We start from the raw sequence: 20,263 nt of genomic DNA on the forward strand, positions 1-20,263 counted from the left end.
CACATAAGGCTGGAGAGACTGAGCAGGTCAAAGTGTCCTTTATATAACAAAGGCAGAGGATAGAAATGTAATATCTGAAACGTAAGGACAGGCATTCAATCCAATTGATATTTGCCAGCATTTTTGTTTCATTTGAATTGTTGCCATGCTCTTGACTTTTCAAATCATGTCCATGAGGAGCTGATGATTGATACAGTCTTGGAAGGGCAAATGACCTCTTTCTATGTTGTTTCTCTCTTTGACCCTGTGCTTTAACCACTCCATCTCAAACTTTACATTTTTCACTGCCATTTACTTTCATCACAATGAGGTGTTATTTTATATTTCATTATTAAAAAATAATGTGCTTGGATCTTTTAATGATTGCACTTTACATGTCATCTTACAATTCTTGGAACTTACTTCAAAATAGTCTTCTGTTGTATATGGTCAATATCCAAGTGGAATCAAAACAAACTATTCTACAAATGTAATGTTACCTTCATCTATTAATATTTTGCTTCATTTGAAATAAGCAAGTGCAATGACAGGAAAGTCTACATGAATACCACTAGAAGTGAGGACGTGGCCCCATCACTTGGCAGAGATACAAGTTGTGCCCTGGATGAACTATTGTAGATATTTTAATACATTTTTCCTTATTATGTGTGGTCTGGTAGGTGTATTAATTTGCACTCTCAGAATTGTTTGACTTGTCAGAACAATATTTTGTCAATTATATTCAGATCTTTTTCGGATTTGCCAATTCATAATTTTGCTGGATGATTTGGATGGATATTGGAAGGAAGTAGATTCTATCTGGTGTTCTAATATTTTCTTATTAGCTAAAATTGGGAATGTGAAAAGACTTGATCAGATCTCATTTTATTTAAATAATCTGGCTTTGCTTGTTCCATTATACCACCTTCATCCAAAATGTTTGTCGAACAGATGCAAGTGAGAGAAAAGTCTTGACGTTCACTTCCTCTAATGGAAAGAAACATCTGATCATTATTACATCTGGTAATGCACCTGCAAGGGCAGTTTAAAATTCTGTTAGTAAACTCAAATTCTTACCCCTAGAATTGATTTATGTAGAAGAGTGAAACCCTTGCAAAAAATGTTGATAAGGCATTGAAATAAGAAGAAAATTAAACTCAAAATAAAATGGATAAAAATGTCTTTGACTTCTGAAGAAAGAATTGAATGGTATCCGGTAATGGTAATAAGCCGACATAGATTATAAACATATTTGGACAGATTCATTACACAAAGCCATCAACCCTTTGACTATGTGAGAATTCCTGCCATAAATTATCCTGACTTGAATGGATGCTGTTAAGCAGAAGCCATTGATAGCAGATGGTTGTGATATATTTTGAACTGTGATTGAGGCTTTAATGATTAGAATTTTATGAATTAATGGTCCTTTGGCTATTGCTTAGTGCTTTGTCTTGTAAAGGTATCTTTCAGGATATTGAAGGAATTTTGGTACATTTGTATTTTTGTTTGCATTCATGATTAATAACCCTGGCAAGGGAGAATTAGCTAATCTACTTGGCGACAGACAGTATTCCTACTGATTATTTTAGTTTGCTTATTTACAAAGATATACTTTGGAATGATAAGGATAAGAAAAAAAAACAAATAAACTGCACTCCAATTGTTCAATAAATCTTAAAGATGTGTGATAAGACTCCAACAATATTTTCTGATTCAGTGTTAAAGAAAAGATTTGGACATTCCTTTGAAACACAGGCCAACTATTTATTATATTAATTATATGGTGTTCTGATGCCTTCAAATCAATTGAGTTGTTGAATTGTTCAATTTATTGTTTGTTATTTATTGCTGATTGGTAGTTATTTCAGCCTATCTAGTGATTAGATTAGTTAATTTTTAAGCAATCACTGTAAATGACTTTATAGTTACGTGAGGCAAGCATAATGGTTCAACCCAAATGGATTAGGAATTGCATTCAACCTGAGAACTAAAATATAGTGTCCGACTGAGATGATTCAGTGCGTTGGCATATGGCTAGTAATATTTCTAGGGATCAGCCCAACATCCACTTGCCCTTCAAAGTCTTTACACTGACCTGGATAGTACTGTTGGAAGGTTTACAAATCTGTACATGTTTTAAGACATCAGAGGAATCCAATCATAGACAAAGAGATTTAGTTGCACAATGTAGCCAGACTATGCAAACTACAAAAGATGTTAAGCTTTTCTTGCCAAATCAAAAATATTCCACACTAGAAATTTGAAATTACGCCAGAATATGCGTGAGGGATCATTTTAGGGTAGGCAACCTCTGCAGCAATAGCTTTTCATTACAATTCCTATTCAAGTTAATTCACCTGAAAACATGGAAATAGATTAAAATGGGAAAATATCCAGTTGCAGTGGTCAAAAAAGTGAAAGAAAAAGGATCAGGCTCGTACACTGTACTAGAAAGATGTAGCTGTGCAAACAGTATAAATGGGTTAAATTAGCAAATAAGTGATGCAGGGAAAACAAGTTACTTGTACCTCTGATAACAGTCCTAATCAATAGAAAACATTTAATTTTCTATGCTCAATAAACACAGAATTTTCTTATGGATCAATGATGGGAACATTTTGAAGAAATTGATTACCTTTTATCTTCAATAAATTGACAATATTTGAAGGTACATTATTGTTTCTGCCACAATGTCATCATCTATCTATTGCTTACAGCAGGTAAATACTTGAGTATTAAGATGATTTTGACACCACTACTATACTTTTTATAATTAAGTAATTGTCACAGGGATGTATTCCTGTGACAAGGAATTTTAAAGATATATTAATAGATATTAATCACAATATGATTCAATGGTCAGTTAAAAATAATTATCATGGAAATAATTAATTGACCAGGAAATACAATATTACGTAGAAAATGAGGCAAGTTTATAAACATGATAATAAATAGAATGAGTGAGTTACCTAACTATATGTTACTAAGTGCTTTTTAAGATGACCTTAAGCAACACACAAACTGCTGGAGAAAGTCAGCGGGTGAGCAGCATCCATGTAAGGCAGTAGAAAATCAATATTTAAGGCTGAATCCTTTCATCAGGAATAGCAAGAAAGAGGGCAGAAGCCCATGTCCACTCGTTCATTTATCCCATCTCACTGAACACCTCCCCTGCCACTTATCGCTGTGACTGACCAAGTGATCCACATACACCCACATCTCCTCCCTCACTACCATCCAAGGCCCCAAACAGTTCTTCCAAGCGTAGCAACACTTCATCTGCAAATCTGCAGGGATCCAATGCTCCCAGTGCAGCCTCCTCTATATTGGGTAGGACAGGTACAGATTGAGGGAATCATTCCATTGCTCCAGCTGCTGGAGAGGGTTCAGAGGAGGTTCACATGGATGATTCTGGGAACGAAAGGATTATTGTACAAGGAGCGTTTAACAGCTCTTGGCCTGTACTCATTGAAATTTAAAAAAATGAGGGGGGATCAAACTGAAACATTTTGAACATTGAAATGTGTGGATAGAGTATATTTAAAATGGGTTTTTCCAATGTTGGGAGAGTCTAGGACAAGAGGGCACAACTTCAGGATTGAAGGATGTCTGCATAGAAGAGGTGCAAAGGAATTTCTTCAGCCAGAGGGCAGTAAATCTGTGGAATTTGTTGCCACAAGCCATTGTGTAGGCCAGGTCATTGGGTGTATTTAAGGCAGAGATTGATAGGTTCTTGTTTAGCCAGGGCATGAAAGGTTATGTGAAGAAGGCCAGGCAGGGGGGTTGAGTGGGAAAATAGATCAGATCGCAATTAAATGGGTGGGCAGACTCGATGGGCTGAATAGTCCTATGTCTATGGACTTATCGTCTTATGGTCTGTCTGACCCACTTCATTCCTCCAGCATCTTGTATGTGGCTCCACTTTTCCAGCATTTGCATTCTTTCTTGTTTGCCTTCTTTTCTTAAGATGGGGACAATCAGGGTACCTTTGCTCCACCTGCCTTGTTAATAAATTTCTCCATTCCTGCATTCCTAGCAATTCACCAACTAGTATTTTTTATGGTTCCAGTTATCTCCAACTTTAAAAAAAAATACTGTTATGCTTTCAATTTTAAAAAAATAAATTGCAAGTGTAATTCACTGGTTCACAAATAATAAATCATCAATTACTAAGTTCTAACCTAATGAAAATAAGTCAACTAGCAATTCTGGATCCTGTTTTTATATTAAAAATCATGTTTGAAGTCTGTTTAATGCCTTCTCTTTGCTAAGAACAGGTTGCTCATTAAGCTGTTGCATATGTTCTGGTTCATATGAAAGCGATGTGATTTATGGATCTTTTGGAATTCATTAGGATGTAATCACTGAAGTGTCTTGGGATTTTTAAAAAATATATATTGTTTTACAAACTATGAGTATTTAAAGTGACATTTGCAAGACTGACACATAAAAAAAATTATTTCTGCATCTATTTTTGTGAATTACATGGATTAAAAATGCTAATCCAGGGCTTCAATTTATTTGTCAGGAAACTTTATTACACAATGATATGAGAGAGTGAAGAATTCATATTTTTTTTTCAATCTATATTTTTAAATTCCAACCTGCCAGCACAGAGAATTGCAGGTTTATTCAGATGTCTTCAATAAAATTCTTAAATTCAGTGCACTTTAATGAAGGAAAAAATAGTCAGTAGTTCACTTCAGAACTGCTTGTGTGGGGAGATTCTTCCCGCTCTTTGAAATAGAAGGATCTCTTGGAAACATTGCTGGAAAAATCTTTGAACTGTTAAGGGAAAACATATTCAACAGATTAATGAGAACTAATCAGTTCCATTACCTATTTCTGGCCTACCTGCACAGTATGGTACACAGCATGATATAATGCACAGACCAATATTTTCCATTTCCATACTCTCCACCTTGTGGTTTGCCTTTGTTTTAGAGCAAATGAGTAGAATATGGCAAGCCTGACATAAATAGAAGCGGAAAATACGACCTCAATATCAGCGTGCAACCAGCGGAAGTCAATGTGCACAGGAACTGGAACTTATCTTCGGTTTTAAATTGAAGACCAATTCCCCTAGCATGTTGTCTCTAATTATGGGGAAAGGGTTTAGGTTGGAGTTCATAACCCACCTAGCAGTTGTGTCCTTTCATGTTATTCCAGCAGACCGAGGAATAACCTAATTATTTTTCTGTGGAGTGTCTTGCAATTAAGTTGATCCTAACCTAGCCCTCTCTTTCACCTAGATTGTCATAGAACACAAAGGTTTATCAGCATTCTAGTCCACACACAACGACTGAGTGAGACTAATTAAAGTTTTGCATGATAAAGATTCAGATTTTACAGTTATGCTAAGAACAGGAAATGGGACTAATTTTTTTCTTTGGCTTGGCTTCGCGGACGAAGATTTATGGAGGGGGTAAAAAGTCCACGTCAGCTGCAGGCTCGTTTGTGGCTGACCAGTCCGATGCGGGACAGGCAGACACGATTGCAGCGGTTGCAAGGGAAAATTGGTTGGTTGGGGTTGGGTGTTGGGTTTTTCCTCCTTTGCCTTTTGTCAGTGAGGTGGGCTCTGCGGTCTTCTTCAAAGGAGGCTGCTGCCCGCCAAACTGTGAGGCGCCAAGATGCACGGTTTGAGGCGTTATCAGCCCACTGGCGGTGGTCAATGTGGCAGGCACCAAGAGATTTCTTTAGGCAGTCCTTGTACCTTTTCTTTGGTGCACCTCTGTCACGGTGGCCAGTGGAGAGCTCGCCATATAAGACGATCTTGGGAAGGCGATGGTCCTCCATTCTGGAGACGTGACCCATCCAGCGCAGCTGGATCTTCAGCAGCGTGGACTCGATGCTGTCGACCTCTGCCATCTCGAGTACCTCGACGTTAGGGGTGTGAGCGCTCCAATGGATGTTGAGGATGGAGCGGAGACAACGCTGGTGGAAGCGTTCTAGGAGCCGTAGGTGGTGCCGGTAGAGGACCCATGATTCGGAGCCGAACAGGAGTGTGGGTATGACAACGGCTCTGTATACGCTTATCTTTGTGAGGTTTTTCAGTTGGTTGTTTTTCCAGACTCTTTTGTGTAGTCTTCCAAAGGCGCTATTTGCCTTGGCGAGTCTGTTGTCTATCTCATTGTCGATCCTTGCATCTGATGAAATGGTGCAGCCGAGATAGGTAAACTGGTTGACCGTTTTGAGTTTTGTGTGCCCGATGGAGATGTGGGGGGGCTGGTAGTCATGGTGGGGAGCTGGCTGATGGAGGACCTCAGTTTTCTTCAGGCTATTTAAATAACTTTCAACATTCACAATGGGCAAATACTGTAATTGAAGTATGGATTTGCCTTTTCCAAAAGAATTTGTCATTAGAATGTATTTTTATTCATTCAAATGGTTTCAATCCATCTCATATTTCATAAGACAATTAAAATGTTGTTTATCATCTCTAAATCTCATGATTTTCTTCCCTTGTCCATAATTGATAAAATCTAAGACAGAGAATGGGATGGTATAAGGTATTAAACGAACAGGCAGGATGCATTACTGAAAGTGTTATCAAGGTATTACGAGAGGCAAAGTGCTCCCTTAATTAATAAATATTTGTGATGTTATTTCTTATGAATATAAATAACTGGGGCACAGATCTGCAAGGTAGGTCAGGTTCCTGGCAGCAGGAATTATAGTTGTAGCAATGAGTGTGTGGCAGAAGAATTATATCTTGGAGAAAAGAATGAACAACAATGAAATATATAATGAAAACGATTCTTCAAAGCCACCAAAACAGGCTGATTGCTTATGTGGGTCATAGCAGTATTTAAAATGGTGTCCATATTCAAAGAACATAATAAGAACAACTCCAATGGTCTTCCTTGGTAAGATTTTGAAATGTTCATTGGGCTCAAAAGCTATTGTATAAAGCTCAAGGTTGGTTTAAAGTTCTGGACATGGTATGATAATGTTTCTTCCCTTGAATGATTAATAGCTTGAAATTATGATAATCTTGTATTGAGATTTTTGACAGACAATTAAGGTTGCCCAAAAACACATTGAAAATACTAAAAAGGTTGGCAGCTTTGGAGAGGGAGAAAAGAGGCAATTTCAAGTTGATGAGTTTAATAAGGTGCCATCGCACTCGCATGCAATTTTGTAACTGTGATGGTGTAATTCAAATACCACACAGACATGCTGGGCATCCATAAAAGATGTGATACCATATATCCAGTGTTGCAGCAGGAAACAGGAAAACTCTTGTAGTGCAACTTCCACTGACCTTAATTGCAGTGGCTAGGTAGGAAACATTTTAAACTTGACTGTTTTGGAAAGTAAATTGCGTTTCACATCAGGAATTTTTCTGAGCTTGTGCGTGTAATCAGTAAAAGACCTCGAACAGAGGATAACTGAAATCCTACAAGGACAGCAAGAAATTTCCATGAACTTCATGATACCCTGTCACGTTGTCATTTTTTCCAGCAATGTGAAAACAGCTTGCCTGCATGCATTTCAAAGGTGAAATTGTCTAAAGGAATCAAGGGAACAAAGATAAAATAATAAACCAGAAAGCTAAATCCTTTCATTATATAACTTGTTTATTCAATCAAGGACACTTCAGTGGAAAGATTATCAACATGTTCTGTTTCATTTCTTATCACAATTTTTAATGAATAATAAATATGGAATATATTATCATTGAAAAGCTTTGGCAACCTTTTTAGATTTTATTAACATTGTCATTATTTTCACTTTCTATCAATCAAGAGAAATCTCATAAAATGTAGAATCACCCAGGAGTTTGTCAAGAGTGGTTTGCTATGATATGGAAGCAATGTTTATTAGCATTTTCAACAAGCTTTTCTCATATATTATTAGGACTTTCTCCCAGTTTTGCCCTCTAAAGCCATTTGAATTGGTAAAACAATGTTATATTTTTGCATCTTCTGAAGATCATTTTCAAATCATTATTTTTGAAATAATTTAATAATTCAGGTCCTTGTGATATTCTTGCTATAAAGCAACCGATCCTGACAAGAAAATTAATTCAGTAAAAATTTTGTGAACACTAGACATTTGCTGTTTCCAATCCTCATTGAATGTCTTAGCCACAGCACTAGGAAGAAAAACTATTGCTGATATATCATAGTTTGGAGCAGGATAACAGCACAGAGAAATTGAGCCTACTCAACCATTCAATAAAAAAATGGTAGATTATGCAACCCAGTGACACAAATAGCAGAATTGCTACCACACAGTTGTAGCAACCCAGGCTCCAGAGCTTGGAGAAGTTTGCATGTTCTTCCTCTGGGTGCTCCAGTTGCCTCTCACATCCTAAGGAGGTTAACTGATCACTGTAAATTGCATCTAATGCGTGAGTGAATGGTAGAATCTGGGTGAAGATGATAGGAATGTGGAGAAAATTAAATTGGATTACTATTAAATGGGTGGCATGAAGGTATGTATGAACTTTGTGGGCAGAAGAGCCTGTTTCTGTGCTGCATGAAACTATGACACGAAGATCCACCACAAGGTGAATGGTGAGGATTAGAACAGATAGGCTTATCCCTTATGTTGATTCATCAACAACTTATCTGTTTTCTATATATATATTCCTCTGTGAACAGGAGAATGGGGCATTTCATCAATATCTTGTCCCGAGCTATACATTCTTCAGTAACTTCCATATTTGTGGCTATTCCACATTAGGTCCAGTGCCAAGCACTTTTACTTGCCAGAGTGAAACAAGATGCTGGTTCTGAGAGGAATACACAAATATGTTGAAGAAGCTCAGCAGGTCATACACAGCCATAGGAAGTAAAGGGCAACTAACATTTCAGGCCTGAGCCCTTTGTCAGGTTTAAGTAAAAGCAGATATGTTCCTGAATATCAAGGTAGGGGGAGGAGGAAAGGAGAGGGGGGAGGAAGGGGCAAGGGGAAAGGCACAGGCTAACAGTAAAAGGTTAGCCTGAGAGGGTAGAAGAGACATGCTGAGAACTGAGAGGGGAAGAGGGTTGAAGGTAGCTCTCTGATAAAAGAAGGCATTATCATTGACCTCCAATTTCCGTAAAACCCTTTGTCTAGATTATTCTCTTTCCCTATCCTCCTGTCTCCTTTCCTCTATCTACTGACTGCTGCCCTTCCTTTTCTAATCAAGAGTTCTCTTGATTTATGTCCTAAATATCTGGTCTATTATCTTGTGATAATGACCCCTTCTTCCAGATCCTCTGGGTACCAGGTCATTGTCATTAGATTGGAGCTTGGGAAAAGCCCTGAATTTTATGCAAGAACATGAGAATCAATGTTGCAGTCATCTTGAACCTATTTCATCCCCAATTCTCAGAACTTTTCATTGCCAATCATTTCAAAGATGGCCCCTCCAAAAAAAGTCAACAAATTTTCTATATGTATCTATGAACAAATACTTCTCCAGATACATCATGCAGAGGAACTTCCCAAGATTACGAGAAACTGTAAAGAGTTGTAAATGCAGCTCAAAGCATCATGCAAGCCAACCTCCCCCACAGTTATAAAGTCTAGATTCAGTTTCTGTTGGTTTGGGAAAGCATCCAACATATTAAAGGACTCACCCACCCTACTCATACTTCTTTTCTCTCTCTCTTTGGGCAGGAGATACATGAGTGTGTAAACATACATCAGAAGATTCGAGGAAAGTTATTTTTCTGCTATTATCAAATTCTTGAATGGAAATCCCATAAGTATAAAAAGATAGTTTTCATTGACTATATAGAACATAGAAAATACTGTAGAACATAGATCATTACAGCACAGTACAGATCCTTTGGTCCTCTTTGTTGTGCTGACCTACATATTCCTACCAAAAAATATCTAAATGCTTCCTACCTCATAACCCTCAATTTTTCTTTCGTCCATGTGCCTGTCTAAGATTCTCTTAAATGCCCCTCATATTTTAACTTCCACCACCATCCATGGTAATGCATTCCAGGCATCCACAACATTCCATGTAAAAAAATGTACCCCTGATATCTCCTCTGAAATTTCCTCCTTTCACTTTGTACAAAAGGTCCTCTGCTTCTTGATATTCCTGCCTTGGGAAAAATGCACTGGCTGTCCACCTTTACGATGACTTTCAAAATATTGTAGACTTCTGTCACCTCTCATTTTTCTTCACTCCAGAAAGAAAAGTCCTAGCTCAGCTAAACTTTCCCCATAAGACTTGTTTTCCAATCCACGGAACATCCTGCAAGTCTCCTCAGCACTTTCTCCATAGTTTCCACATCCTTCCTGTAATGAGGTCTCCTATTACAGAAGACCATGAATTTGTATTACTCCAAGTGTGATCCCACCAGAGGTTTCTAGAGTTGCAACATGATTTTTCAACTCTGGAACTCAATTCCCCCAACTAACGAAGCCCAGCATCCCATAGGCATTCTTAACTAGCCTATCAATGGAGTGGCATCTTGAGAGATGTATGGATTTTGACCCCAAGGCCTCCACACTGTTAATTATCTGACCATTAACCCTGTACTCATTCTTCTGTTTTGTCCTTCAAAAACGCATCACCTCATACTTATCTGGATTGAACTCCATCTGCCATTTTTCAGCCCAACTCCTTATCCTGTCTATATCCTCCACTCCTCCAATCTTCGTATCATCCATAAATTTACAAACACATCCTTCTGCTTCTGCATCAAGGATTATGTCATTTATATTAAAAAAGTATTTTCAACACCATACTTTTTTTAAATTGTAACATGCTGTGTTATATGGAGGCCAACTTTTCCAGATAGCATACAAAACAAAGTTTATCACTGCATCTTGGCACAAGTACCAAGAAACAATTCAAGTTTTGCTGTCAATGTTCCATAGGAGTCTGGATTATTACCAGAGAACCAAGAACTCATATTCCTTTGTCAAGCCTGTCTAACCTTCCAAAGGGGCATCTTCTTAAGGGATTTTCTTTTTAAATGGGTCTTTCAAAACCAATATTGTGTAATATGGCACATAATTCCACCAATGCATTCTCAATCACATAATGAGATATTGCCAGTGAAGTAGATTAGTGACATTATCAATGTCCTCCTGTATACTAATGCATTGTTCTTTGTAGCTTCAAAGCTCTTTCTTTAAGTTTGAATAGTCTTCAAAAGTATCATAATTCATGTTGAAGCCAAGTCACTCAAGTTCCCAAGTGCTAACACAGCATTCATGTGTTTTCTGTGAACAGCTGGGGAAATGATGACTCCTTCTGTTGTCTGTGTTGCAAGCAGTTTTTAGAAAATAGGCATCATCTTACAAATGTTCCATTAGCGGTCATGTATTGCTCAGAAACAATAATCCCCACAGATGTACAAATTAAGAGCAGGAGTCAGCCACTTGGCTGCTCAAGCCTGCGCTGATATTTGATGTGATTACGGTCAATCTAGTTATAACCTCAAATTCCTAATCCTGTCACCGCTTGCTCATCAAGCAATTATATTTTTCTAATTTAAAACTGTTCTGTTTCCACCTACCTCTGAAGAAGAATTTCACAGATTTATGATCATCTGAAAGAAATAAGTTTCAAGTCATCTTTATTTAAATGGACAACCCTCAGCTCAAGATTGTCCTACAAAGGGAAGCAACCTCTTCATCATGAGTCTGTTAGGATTTTATATTTTTCCATCTTTCACTCCAGCAGAGAGAGAATACATTTACAAAAGATATAAGAGTTAAAAGTGGCCATGAGATATCCCTGACAGATATGATAAAGGAGAATCCTAACATTTTATTTAAGTATATTAGGAGTACAATTGTAACAATGGACAACAGAGGTCCTCTTCAGGATCTGCGTGGTAATCCTTGTGTGGAGTGAAGGAAATTGGGTGAGGTATTAAATTAATATTTGTACTTAACATGGAGTAGACCTGGAAGCTAGTGAATTCAGGAAATGAACATAATGATATTATTAAAGACAAGATATTGGTGGTCTTGAAGTAAATAAAGGTGGATAAGTATTCCAGCATGATCAGGTATATCCTATGATATTGTGGGAAGTAACAGAAAAAATGATGGTGGCATGGCAGATATATTTGGATTTTTATTAGGAATGAATGAAGAACCAGAAGACTGGAGCATGGCTAATATGCCTTTATTTAAAAAGTGCAACATTGACAAACCAGGGAGGATTCTGAGAATACACTTGAAAATACAAGGACTGTGTATATACAGTGGAAACTTGGGACTATTTTATGCTGGAGCATGAACATTGCAAAACTTTAAGAGCCACATCACACTTGATTGGTGAGCATGCTCAGTGAGACACATTGTAAGAGCCACATCACACCGAGTGGTGAGGATGCTCAGTGCGACAGTGTATTCATGCATGACCAACAGCCTGAGATGGAGAAAAGGTTTGTGCTGTAAACTTACAAGCTTCTCTGAGTGTTTATTAAAACTTCAGATGGTACAACCGAGGACATAACATGGTGGCAGCAGCGGGATTAAAAGAAACCCACATCATAAAGGAAAAATAAAATCCCTATAAACCTAAATAAACATGAAGAGAAGGAAACAAAGAAAAAGCAGCATTACCTGACTACCAGAGCTGGAGAAGGTGATGGCCACAGCAGCAGCAGCATTTCACCCAATCATGGACGGGGAAGCCGACGACATCATAGAGGCTTTTAAAAAGTTCAAGCAGAAGTGCAACCTGGCATTCAAATATCTCCTCAAGGGAATCACACCAGAGGAAAAGGTTCGTTACATCCTTCTTTGGACGGGGGAGAGAGGACTAGACCTGTTTAACAGCTGGGAACTGGCTGAAGGGGAAGAAAATAACCCAGAAAGGATATTTGAAAAATTTTCCTCTCATCTGGAACCGAAATTCAACCATAGAATAAAGCGATATGAATTTCAGGGATTAAAACAAGAGCCTGATGAGTCAGTAGATAATTTCTTCACAAGGCTAAAGAACATTGCACCAAAATGCAAGTTCAAAGAAATAGAGGAGAGAATAGTAGACCAAATAATTTGGGGAAGTGCTCATCCTGAAGTGCAAAAAGCTCTCATAGGAAAACACAGCTTGAAACTAGCAGATGCCGTAGACGTAGTTAGGGCCTTCAAGGCCACTAGGAGGCAAATGCAATCCCTCTCCATGAAGGTCAACATGCAGCACAGTGAAAGAAGGATCAAAGCCATAAAGCACACGCAGACAAAGTTGCAGACATCCGAGAACTGCAGGAGGTGCGGCAGAATACACCCCTTCAATGACTGCAAGAAATGCCCTGCATATGGTTCGAAGTGCAGGACCTGTGGGAAGGTCAGTCATTGGGAAAAGATGTGTAGGTCTGACGTGAAAATAGAAAGAAACCAAGAATACAGAAGGAAAGTACACCACATCAAGGGAAGTGACAGCAGTGACTCCAACTCACTGACGCTCGGCATCGAAACAATACTCCTTCATGAGATGTCCAAGAAAGGGAAGGGAGAAAAAAATGAATTGCACACCATGATCCAAGTTAAAAGAAAGATCAGAAATAAACCAACAACATTCAACATGAAAATAAAGTTGGATACTGGATCACAAAGCAACATTCTCCTGCTTAGACTGTACCACCAAATGTTCCCCGAGTACATAAAGAATGGGTCCCCAGAGGAAGGCGCACTAGAAGCCGCAAATGTCATGCTCACAGTCTACGGTAACCCTGTGATTAAACAACTAGGAAAAGTCCAAATAAAAGGCAAACATAAAGGAAAAAGCATCATATGCACATTCTTTGTGGTTGATGCCGACGGACCAGCAATCCTAGGCCTGAATAGTTGTCAAAAATTACAGCTAATCTCTGTAAGCAATGAGATCAGGGAGAAGAAAATGTCCAAGAGGATCAATAGTGACACCCCACTTGAGCAACACCCTCCGATCACAAATAAGGCCAAGCTCATGGACATGTACCCTGAATGCTTTGCTGACACAGTTGGGTGCTTTGGGAACTTCGAATACCACAATACTATAGACCCAAAATACAAACCAATAATCCATGCTCCATGGAAGGTGTCAATAGAGCTGAAACAAAAGCTAAAGCAGGAGCTGGAAGAAATGGAAGAAAAATGAGGAATAGCAAAAATAGTAGAGCCAACTGACTGGGTAAATTCTATAGTAGTAAAAGAAAAACCGAATGGCCACCTAAGAATATGTCTGAACCACAAAGACATGAAATCCCAGGCAGAGCTTCTGAATGGCAGAAAGTGCAAGACAACCCTCCCAAGCAAAATCCATCCAACAGACGACCAAGAGGAAACAAGAAAGTTGACTAACGTACAAGAGGAAAGTCGTCAACATTATAATAAACATGCACAAATATTACCAGAACTCTTCCAAGGGCAGCATGTGCATGTTCAAGAGCCAGTGATAAAAACCTGGAGTCCAGCAAAGGTTGTTAAAGAAGCTGAGATGCCAAGGTCATTCATAATTGAGAGAGAATCTGGCAGGCAGCTGAGACGAATCAAGAGCCACATTCGCCCGACCACAGATCTGGCACGGAAAGCGCCAGAAGGACCAGAAGCTTCTAAAAATCCAACAACTTGTGAAGGAATATGAGTAGAAACCCCAGCCAACAACACTGTAACAACTGAACAGCAAGCAACAGGGTAACCGAGGCTAACAACACCACCACCCACAACCGTACTAACACCACCGAAGCAAACAGACACAACAAGGTCTACGAGGTGGAGAAGCAACATCCTACCACCAGTGCTATTCCGCTGAAAACTGCAATTGTATAATTAGAATATTTAGTTCTTAATGGCAAGTGCAGGTAAAGAAGCAGTAACAATTTATTTTTAAGAAATTTAAATCTTAATAAATCTTTTAGTATTTAGACTTTTTTTTAGAGAAGGAGGGGAGTTATATAGAGTGGAAACTTGAGACTATTTTATGCTGGCGCATGTACACTGCAAGACTGTAAGAGCCGCATCACACTTGATTGATGAGCATGCTCAGTGAGACACATTGTAAGAGCCACATCACACTGAGTGGTGAGCATGCTCTGTATTCATACATGACCAGCAGCCTGAGATGGAGAAAAGGTTTGTGCTGTAAACTTACAAGCTTCTCTGAGTGTTTATTAAAATCTTTGATGGTACAACCGAGGACATAACAGACATGGTTTTTCACATGGAAAATTGAGTTTTACTGAATTTTTGAAAGAGGTGACCAAGAGGGCAGAGAAGTAGATATTGTCTACATGGATTTTAGCACAGTTTTAACAATGTCCTGAATTAAAGCCTGGTCCAGAAGATTAGGATGTCATATGTGGTGTAATTAGTATGAATGGACATAACACCAAAATTGGTAACATAATGGACAATAAAGAATATCTAAGATTAAAATAAGATCCAGGTCCACTGAAAAAGTGGACAAAAGAGCGTCAGATGGAATTTAACTCAGACAAATACAAAGTTATATGTTTTGGGAAGTTTGACCAGGCTAGGACACACACACTGAAAGGCAGAATTTTGGGGAGTATTGCTGAACAGAGAGACATCGGGGTACAATGGATAGTTCGCTGAAAGTGACCACACAGGCGGACAGAGTGTGTGTGTGGCATGCTTGATTTGATTGTTCAAAGCACTGAGTACATGAGATGGGAATTGTTTGTTATAATTGAACAAAATGATAGTTAGAATGCATTTGGAATATTGTGTGCAATTCTAGTTGTAACACATTAGGAAGAATGTGATTAAGCTCGTGTGGGTGAGGAGAAAGTTCTCAAGGATGCTGCGGGAGTGGAGAGTTTGAGTTGTAAGGAGAGATTGAATAGGCTGGGGTTGTTTCACCTCATGAAGGAGGTCCTTAGAGATGTTTTCTTAATTGAGATTATAGAGAGTATAGATATCCAGCATCCACAAATCTGGAGAAAATAGGTTTAAGGAGAGAGGGGAGATGTTTGAAACAGATCTGAGGGGAAAGTTTTTCTTATTGAGGATGATGGTTGTATACAAAAAGGAGTCAGGGGAGAAGGTAGAGGCAGGTACAATTACAGGGATGAAAAGTCATTGGGAATAGAAAAGGAGTGGAGGGATAATGGTAGCAAATGGGATTAGAGAGGAAAAGGCTTTATGGACCAGTTGTTTCTGTGTTGTATGAATCGATGAATGTGAGACAACACACCCATGTATTCATCCTGTAAGCATTCAGAGAACTATATCTGAGGTCTAACAGAAGAAATTCCCCAAGTAATATACAATAAAATTCTGTTGGCTTTCTTTAATTACTTGTTGCAGCTACATGCTCGCCTTTCCTGAATGATGCTCTGAGTCACCCAGATCTCTCTGCACCTTAGAACTCGGCAATGACTCACTATGAGATCATTTATTTTTGTTTCTGTATTTTCCCATTTCACATTCTTTCACATTGTACAGCAATTACATTTCCCCTCTCACTTAACCTATCCAAATCAATTTGCAGCCTTTGATGTTCTCTTTCCTATCCATCTTCATGGCACCAACAGATCATACCTTTGGGGTCTGCATTCAATTCCATTGTATAAATTGTTGGCCACTAAGGTTTTCACACCTGGGTGATGCAGCAGAGTGCACCTTACCTACCAGAAGAAAACCCATTTTCACCTCCACACTATTTTCTTTTAGCTAGATGGGTTTTTTTGTTTCCCAGAGAACTGATGTGGCACCTGCTCAGATATCACCAGTGTCCTTTTACATATTATTTCCTTTAAGAACTCCAGAAATTGGCCAAAATTGATTTACCTTTGACACTGACTCAGATTACTGATTACTGGAAGTTTGACGCTGATTACTGGAAGTTTTTAAGTGTTTTATCCTCATATATTTAACATAAAGATATATAATTAAAGGGCAGTATGGTTAGATTAATGGTTAGCACAGCACTACTACAGCATTGTGACCAGGGTTCAAATCTGGAACTGCCTGTAAGGAGTTTGTATATTTTCACCATATCTCTACTGGTTTCTTCAGGGAGCTCCAGTTTCCTCCCACCCACCACAAATGTGTGTGGTTTGTAGGTTAATTTGTGTATTTGGGCAGTATGGATTTGTGAATCAGAAGGGCATGTTTCTGTGCTATATTTCTAAATTTAAAATATGATATGATGAATGTTAAGCTAACTTTAGTCATTTCTGAATCCCTATTTTGGATAAAGGAGTTACATTTGATATATTGCTGTATGAAGGAACTTGTCCTGTATGCAGGGAATCTTGGAAAACCAAAACTAATGCAGTAACTCTTTCAATAGTCACCTTCATCATGGCAGATTTCAGTTACTTCTTCAACTTTTCCACTAACAGTCAGGAATACTATAATTATCAGGATATTTCCACTTTAAAAGATCATGTTTCTTGATTTTTGGGCCATTCTGGTTTCCCAGTGGTACCAATGGTATTCATTTAAAAAATAATGGTGCTCTACCACTCCAGTTGCAATGGTGAGCAGAGCTCCAAAAGGGTCTCAGAGTTAATAGCCTCCTAATCATATCAGCAGTTTTCAGCCAGTGGCTTGGATGTCTAGGGCTCCTATAGAGGAGATAGATGCAGAGGTTATGGGACCACAGGAAGCAGCATCATCACAGAAGGTGGTTGGATTTATGGACACTCAATAACTCTCATTTTTCTTCTTGGTAGGAGTTCTGGACTAGAACTATAGACCCATAGAACATTACAGCAGAGAAACAGCCCCTTCTTCCCTTCTAGTCTGTGCCAAAATATGTTTTTTTTCATCTAGTCCCATTGACCTGCACCCAGTCCATAAACATCCATACCTCTCCCATCCATGTACCTGTCCAAATACTTCTTAAATGTTAAAATAAGCCCACATTCATCACTTCAGCTGCCAGCTTGCTCCACACTCCCACCACTCTCTGTGTGAAGAAGTTCTTCCTCATGTTCCCCCTAAACTTTTCTCCTTTCACTCTTAACCCATGTCCTCTGATTTGTATCTCACCTACTCTCAGTGGAAAAAGCCTACCTACATTTACTCTGTCTATCCCCCTCATAATTTTAAATACCTCTATCAAATCACCCCTCATTCTTCTATGCACCAGGAAGTAAAGTCCTCTCATGTGTAACCTTTCCTTGTTGCTCACTTCCTGAAGTCCAGGCAACATCCTAGTAAATCTTCTCTGTACTCTTTCTATCTTATTGATATTTTCCTGTAGTTAAGTGACCAAAGCTGATCAAAATACTCCATGTTTGGCCTCATCAATGCTTTATACCTTAACATCCCAGCTCCTATACTCAATACACTTTGATTTATGAAGGCCAATATGCAAAAGATCTCTTTACAACACTATACAACTGTGACACCACTTTAGAGAATTATGTATCAGTATTCCTAGATCCCTCTGTTCTACCGCACTACTCAATGCCCCACTGTTTACCATGTAAGTTCTTTCTTGGTTTGTCCTTCCAAAATGCAAAACCTCACACGTGTCTGATTAAATTCCATCTATAATTTTTCAGCCCTTTTTTTTTTACCTGGTTCAGATCCCTTGAAAGCCATCTTTGCTGATAACCATGCCTCCAATCTTAAATGACAAAAGACAATGGTCCCAGCACCAATCACTAAGGTAAACCATTAGTCACAGGCCTCCAATTTGAGAAGCAATCATCCACCACTACTCTCTGGCTTCTCCCATCCATCCATTTCACTACTTAAGCATGAATGCCTAGCGTTTGAACCTTCCTGACTAACCTCCCATGTGGAACCTTGTCAAAGGCCTTACTAGCTTCATATAGACAACATTGACAGTCTTTCCTTTGTCAACATTCCTGGTAACCTCCTCGATAAACACTTAAGATTGGTCAAACATGAACTACCTCACATAAACCCATAATGACTATCCCTAATCAGTTTCTGTCTATCCAAATAATTGTATATCCGATCTCTAAATACACCTTCCAATAATTTACTACTGATGTCAGGCTCACTGATTTATAATTTGCAGGGTTATTTTTGGAGCCTTTTTTAAACCACGGAACAATGTGAGCTACCTGCCAATCCTCTGGCACCACACCCATGGCTAAGGACATTTTAAATATTTCTGCCAGAGCCCCTGAAAATTCTACACTAGCCTCCCTCAAGGCCCAAGGGAATATCTTGTCAGGCCCTGAGGATTTGTCCACCCTTATTTGCTTTAAGACAGCAAATACTTCCTTCTCTTTAATCTCAATTTGTTCCATGACCTCACTGTTTGTTTCCCTTACTTCCCATGACTCTGTGCCTGTTTCCTGAGTGAATACTAATGGATACAAATAACATTTAATATCTCCCCCATCTCTTTTGGCTCATGCAACCTAATGTGACTCAAGAAGCCTCTTTGTGTGCGTTCGCGGGCAGACAGAAGTAAACAAATGTTGTGTATATATTGACATGATAATAAAAGAATCTTGGAATCTTTACCTTGGCCAAAAATAACTGAAAATTAGAACTATTAACTTTTAGCAAGAATAGATATTTACTGTTTGTTGCGATAAATATTTGGTTAAAATAAAATCAGAGCAAGTTGAGAACCCAAATTATCTTTGTTGATGATATTCCTCAATAAGAAAAATGAATTTTACAGCAGGAAATTAGTACCATACGGAGAAAGTTTTTAATATTATCTGAAGTTACAATACAAATGAAACAAGAGTTTTACTGGCTTTACTTGAAAATTTGGAGGTTGATGGTAAAAAATACTACTTAATTTGTATGTATCTCAATTGAATGCAAAAACACACTAAATAGTTCAAGGATTTGCCAAATTCTATGTAATAACATGGTAAAATATCACATTGTTTTTACTCCATCAATCTCCCTCAAAGAGCTAAAAAAAAAGCCATTATTTTACTTCATTTATCCAACTTGTAGCCCCAGATGCCAAAGGGATCTTTGTACTTAGTCTGTAGCCTGATTTGCTTTGATCTCCCGCTACTGGACGATAGATATACAGTTGAAAACTTAATTAGATTGTCCCCCGAGATCTCTCAACAGCTGTAATTAGGTTTTCAAATGCAAAATTTATAAAAAAAAGGAAACAACTAACATCCATCAAAATACAAATCAGGTTTGAATAATTCTCTCAGAATATTATCATTTGGAATATTTTCAAATCAAAGAAAAAAATTACCTGGTCTAATCAAAGTGCTCATGATGACTTTCATAAATGACATCCAAGAGACAATTTTGCAAGCTGCTTTTGACACACCTATTTAAACACAGTGGTGGGGGGGGGGGGGGGGTCGGAATTATGAAGAGCAGGAACTACTTAAAGGAGGAATAATTGATTATCTAAATAGAAGTATAGATTAACAAGGGAATATCC

The 20,263-nt window shown here is 38.4% G+C and overlaps 1 protein-coding gene and 1 long non-coding RNA gene across 2 annotated transcripts in view; one reads left to right on the plus strand and one right to left on the minus strand.

Annotated features, from left to right (window-relative positions):
- Positions 1–848: 848 nt before the first annotated feature.
- On the minus strand, positions 849–12,581 carry LOC138737699 (uncharacterized). The gene is made up of 3 exons (XR_011341160.1): positions 12,520–12,581; positions 11,460–11,492; positions 849–966 (listed from the first exon to the last, which is right to left on the minus strand). It is a non-coding gene; the product is annotated as an uncharacterized lncRNA (long non-coding RNA).
- Positions 12,582–12,661: 80 nt separating this feature from the next.
- The window catches only part of LOC138737700 (uncharacterized), a 59,522-nt gene continuing 51,920 nt past the window's right edge, over positions 12,662–20,263 (plus strand). The window contains exon 1 of the mRNA XM_069888298.1: positions 12,662–14,741. Coding sequence (XP_069744399.1) covers positions 13,067–14,038 — 972 coding nt within the window. The 5' untranslated portion in view covers positions 12,662–13,066 and the 3' untranslated portion in view covers positions 14,039–14,741. The remainder of the gene's footprint in view (positions 14,742–20,263) is intronic.

Source organism: Narcine bancroftii, chromosome 6, assembly GCF_036971445.1.
Source record: "Narcine bancroftii isolate sNarBan1 chromosome 6, sNarBan1.hap1, whole genome shotgun sequence".
Lineage (NCBI taxonomy): Eukaryota > Metazoa > Chordata > Chondrichthyes > Torpediniformes > Narcinidae > Narcine > Narcine bancroftii.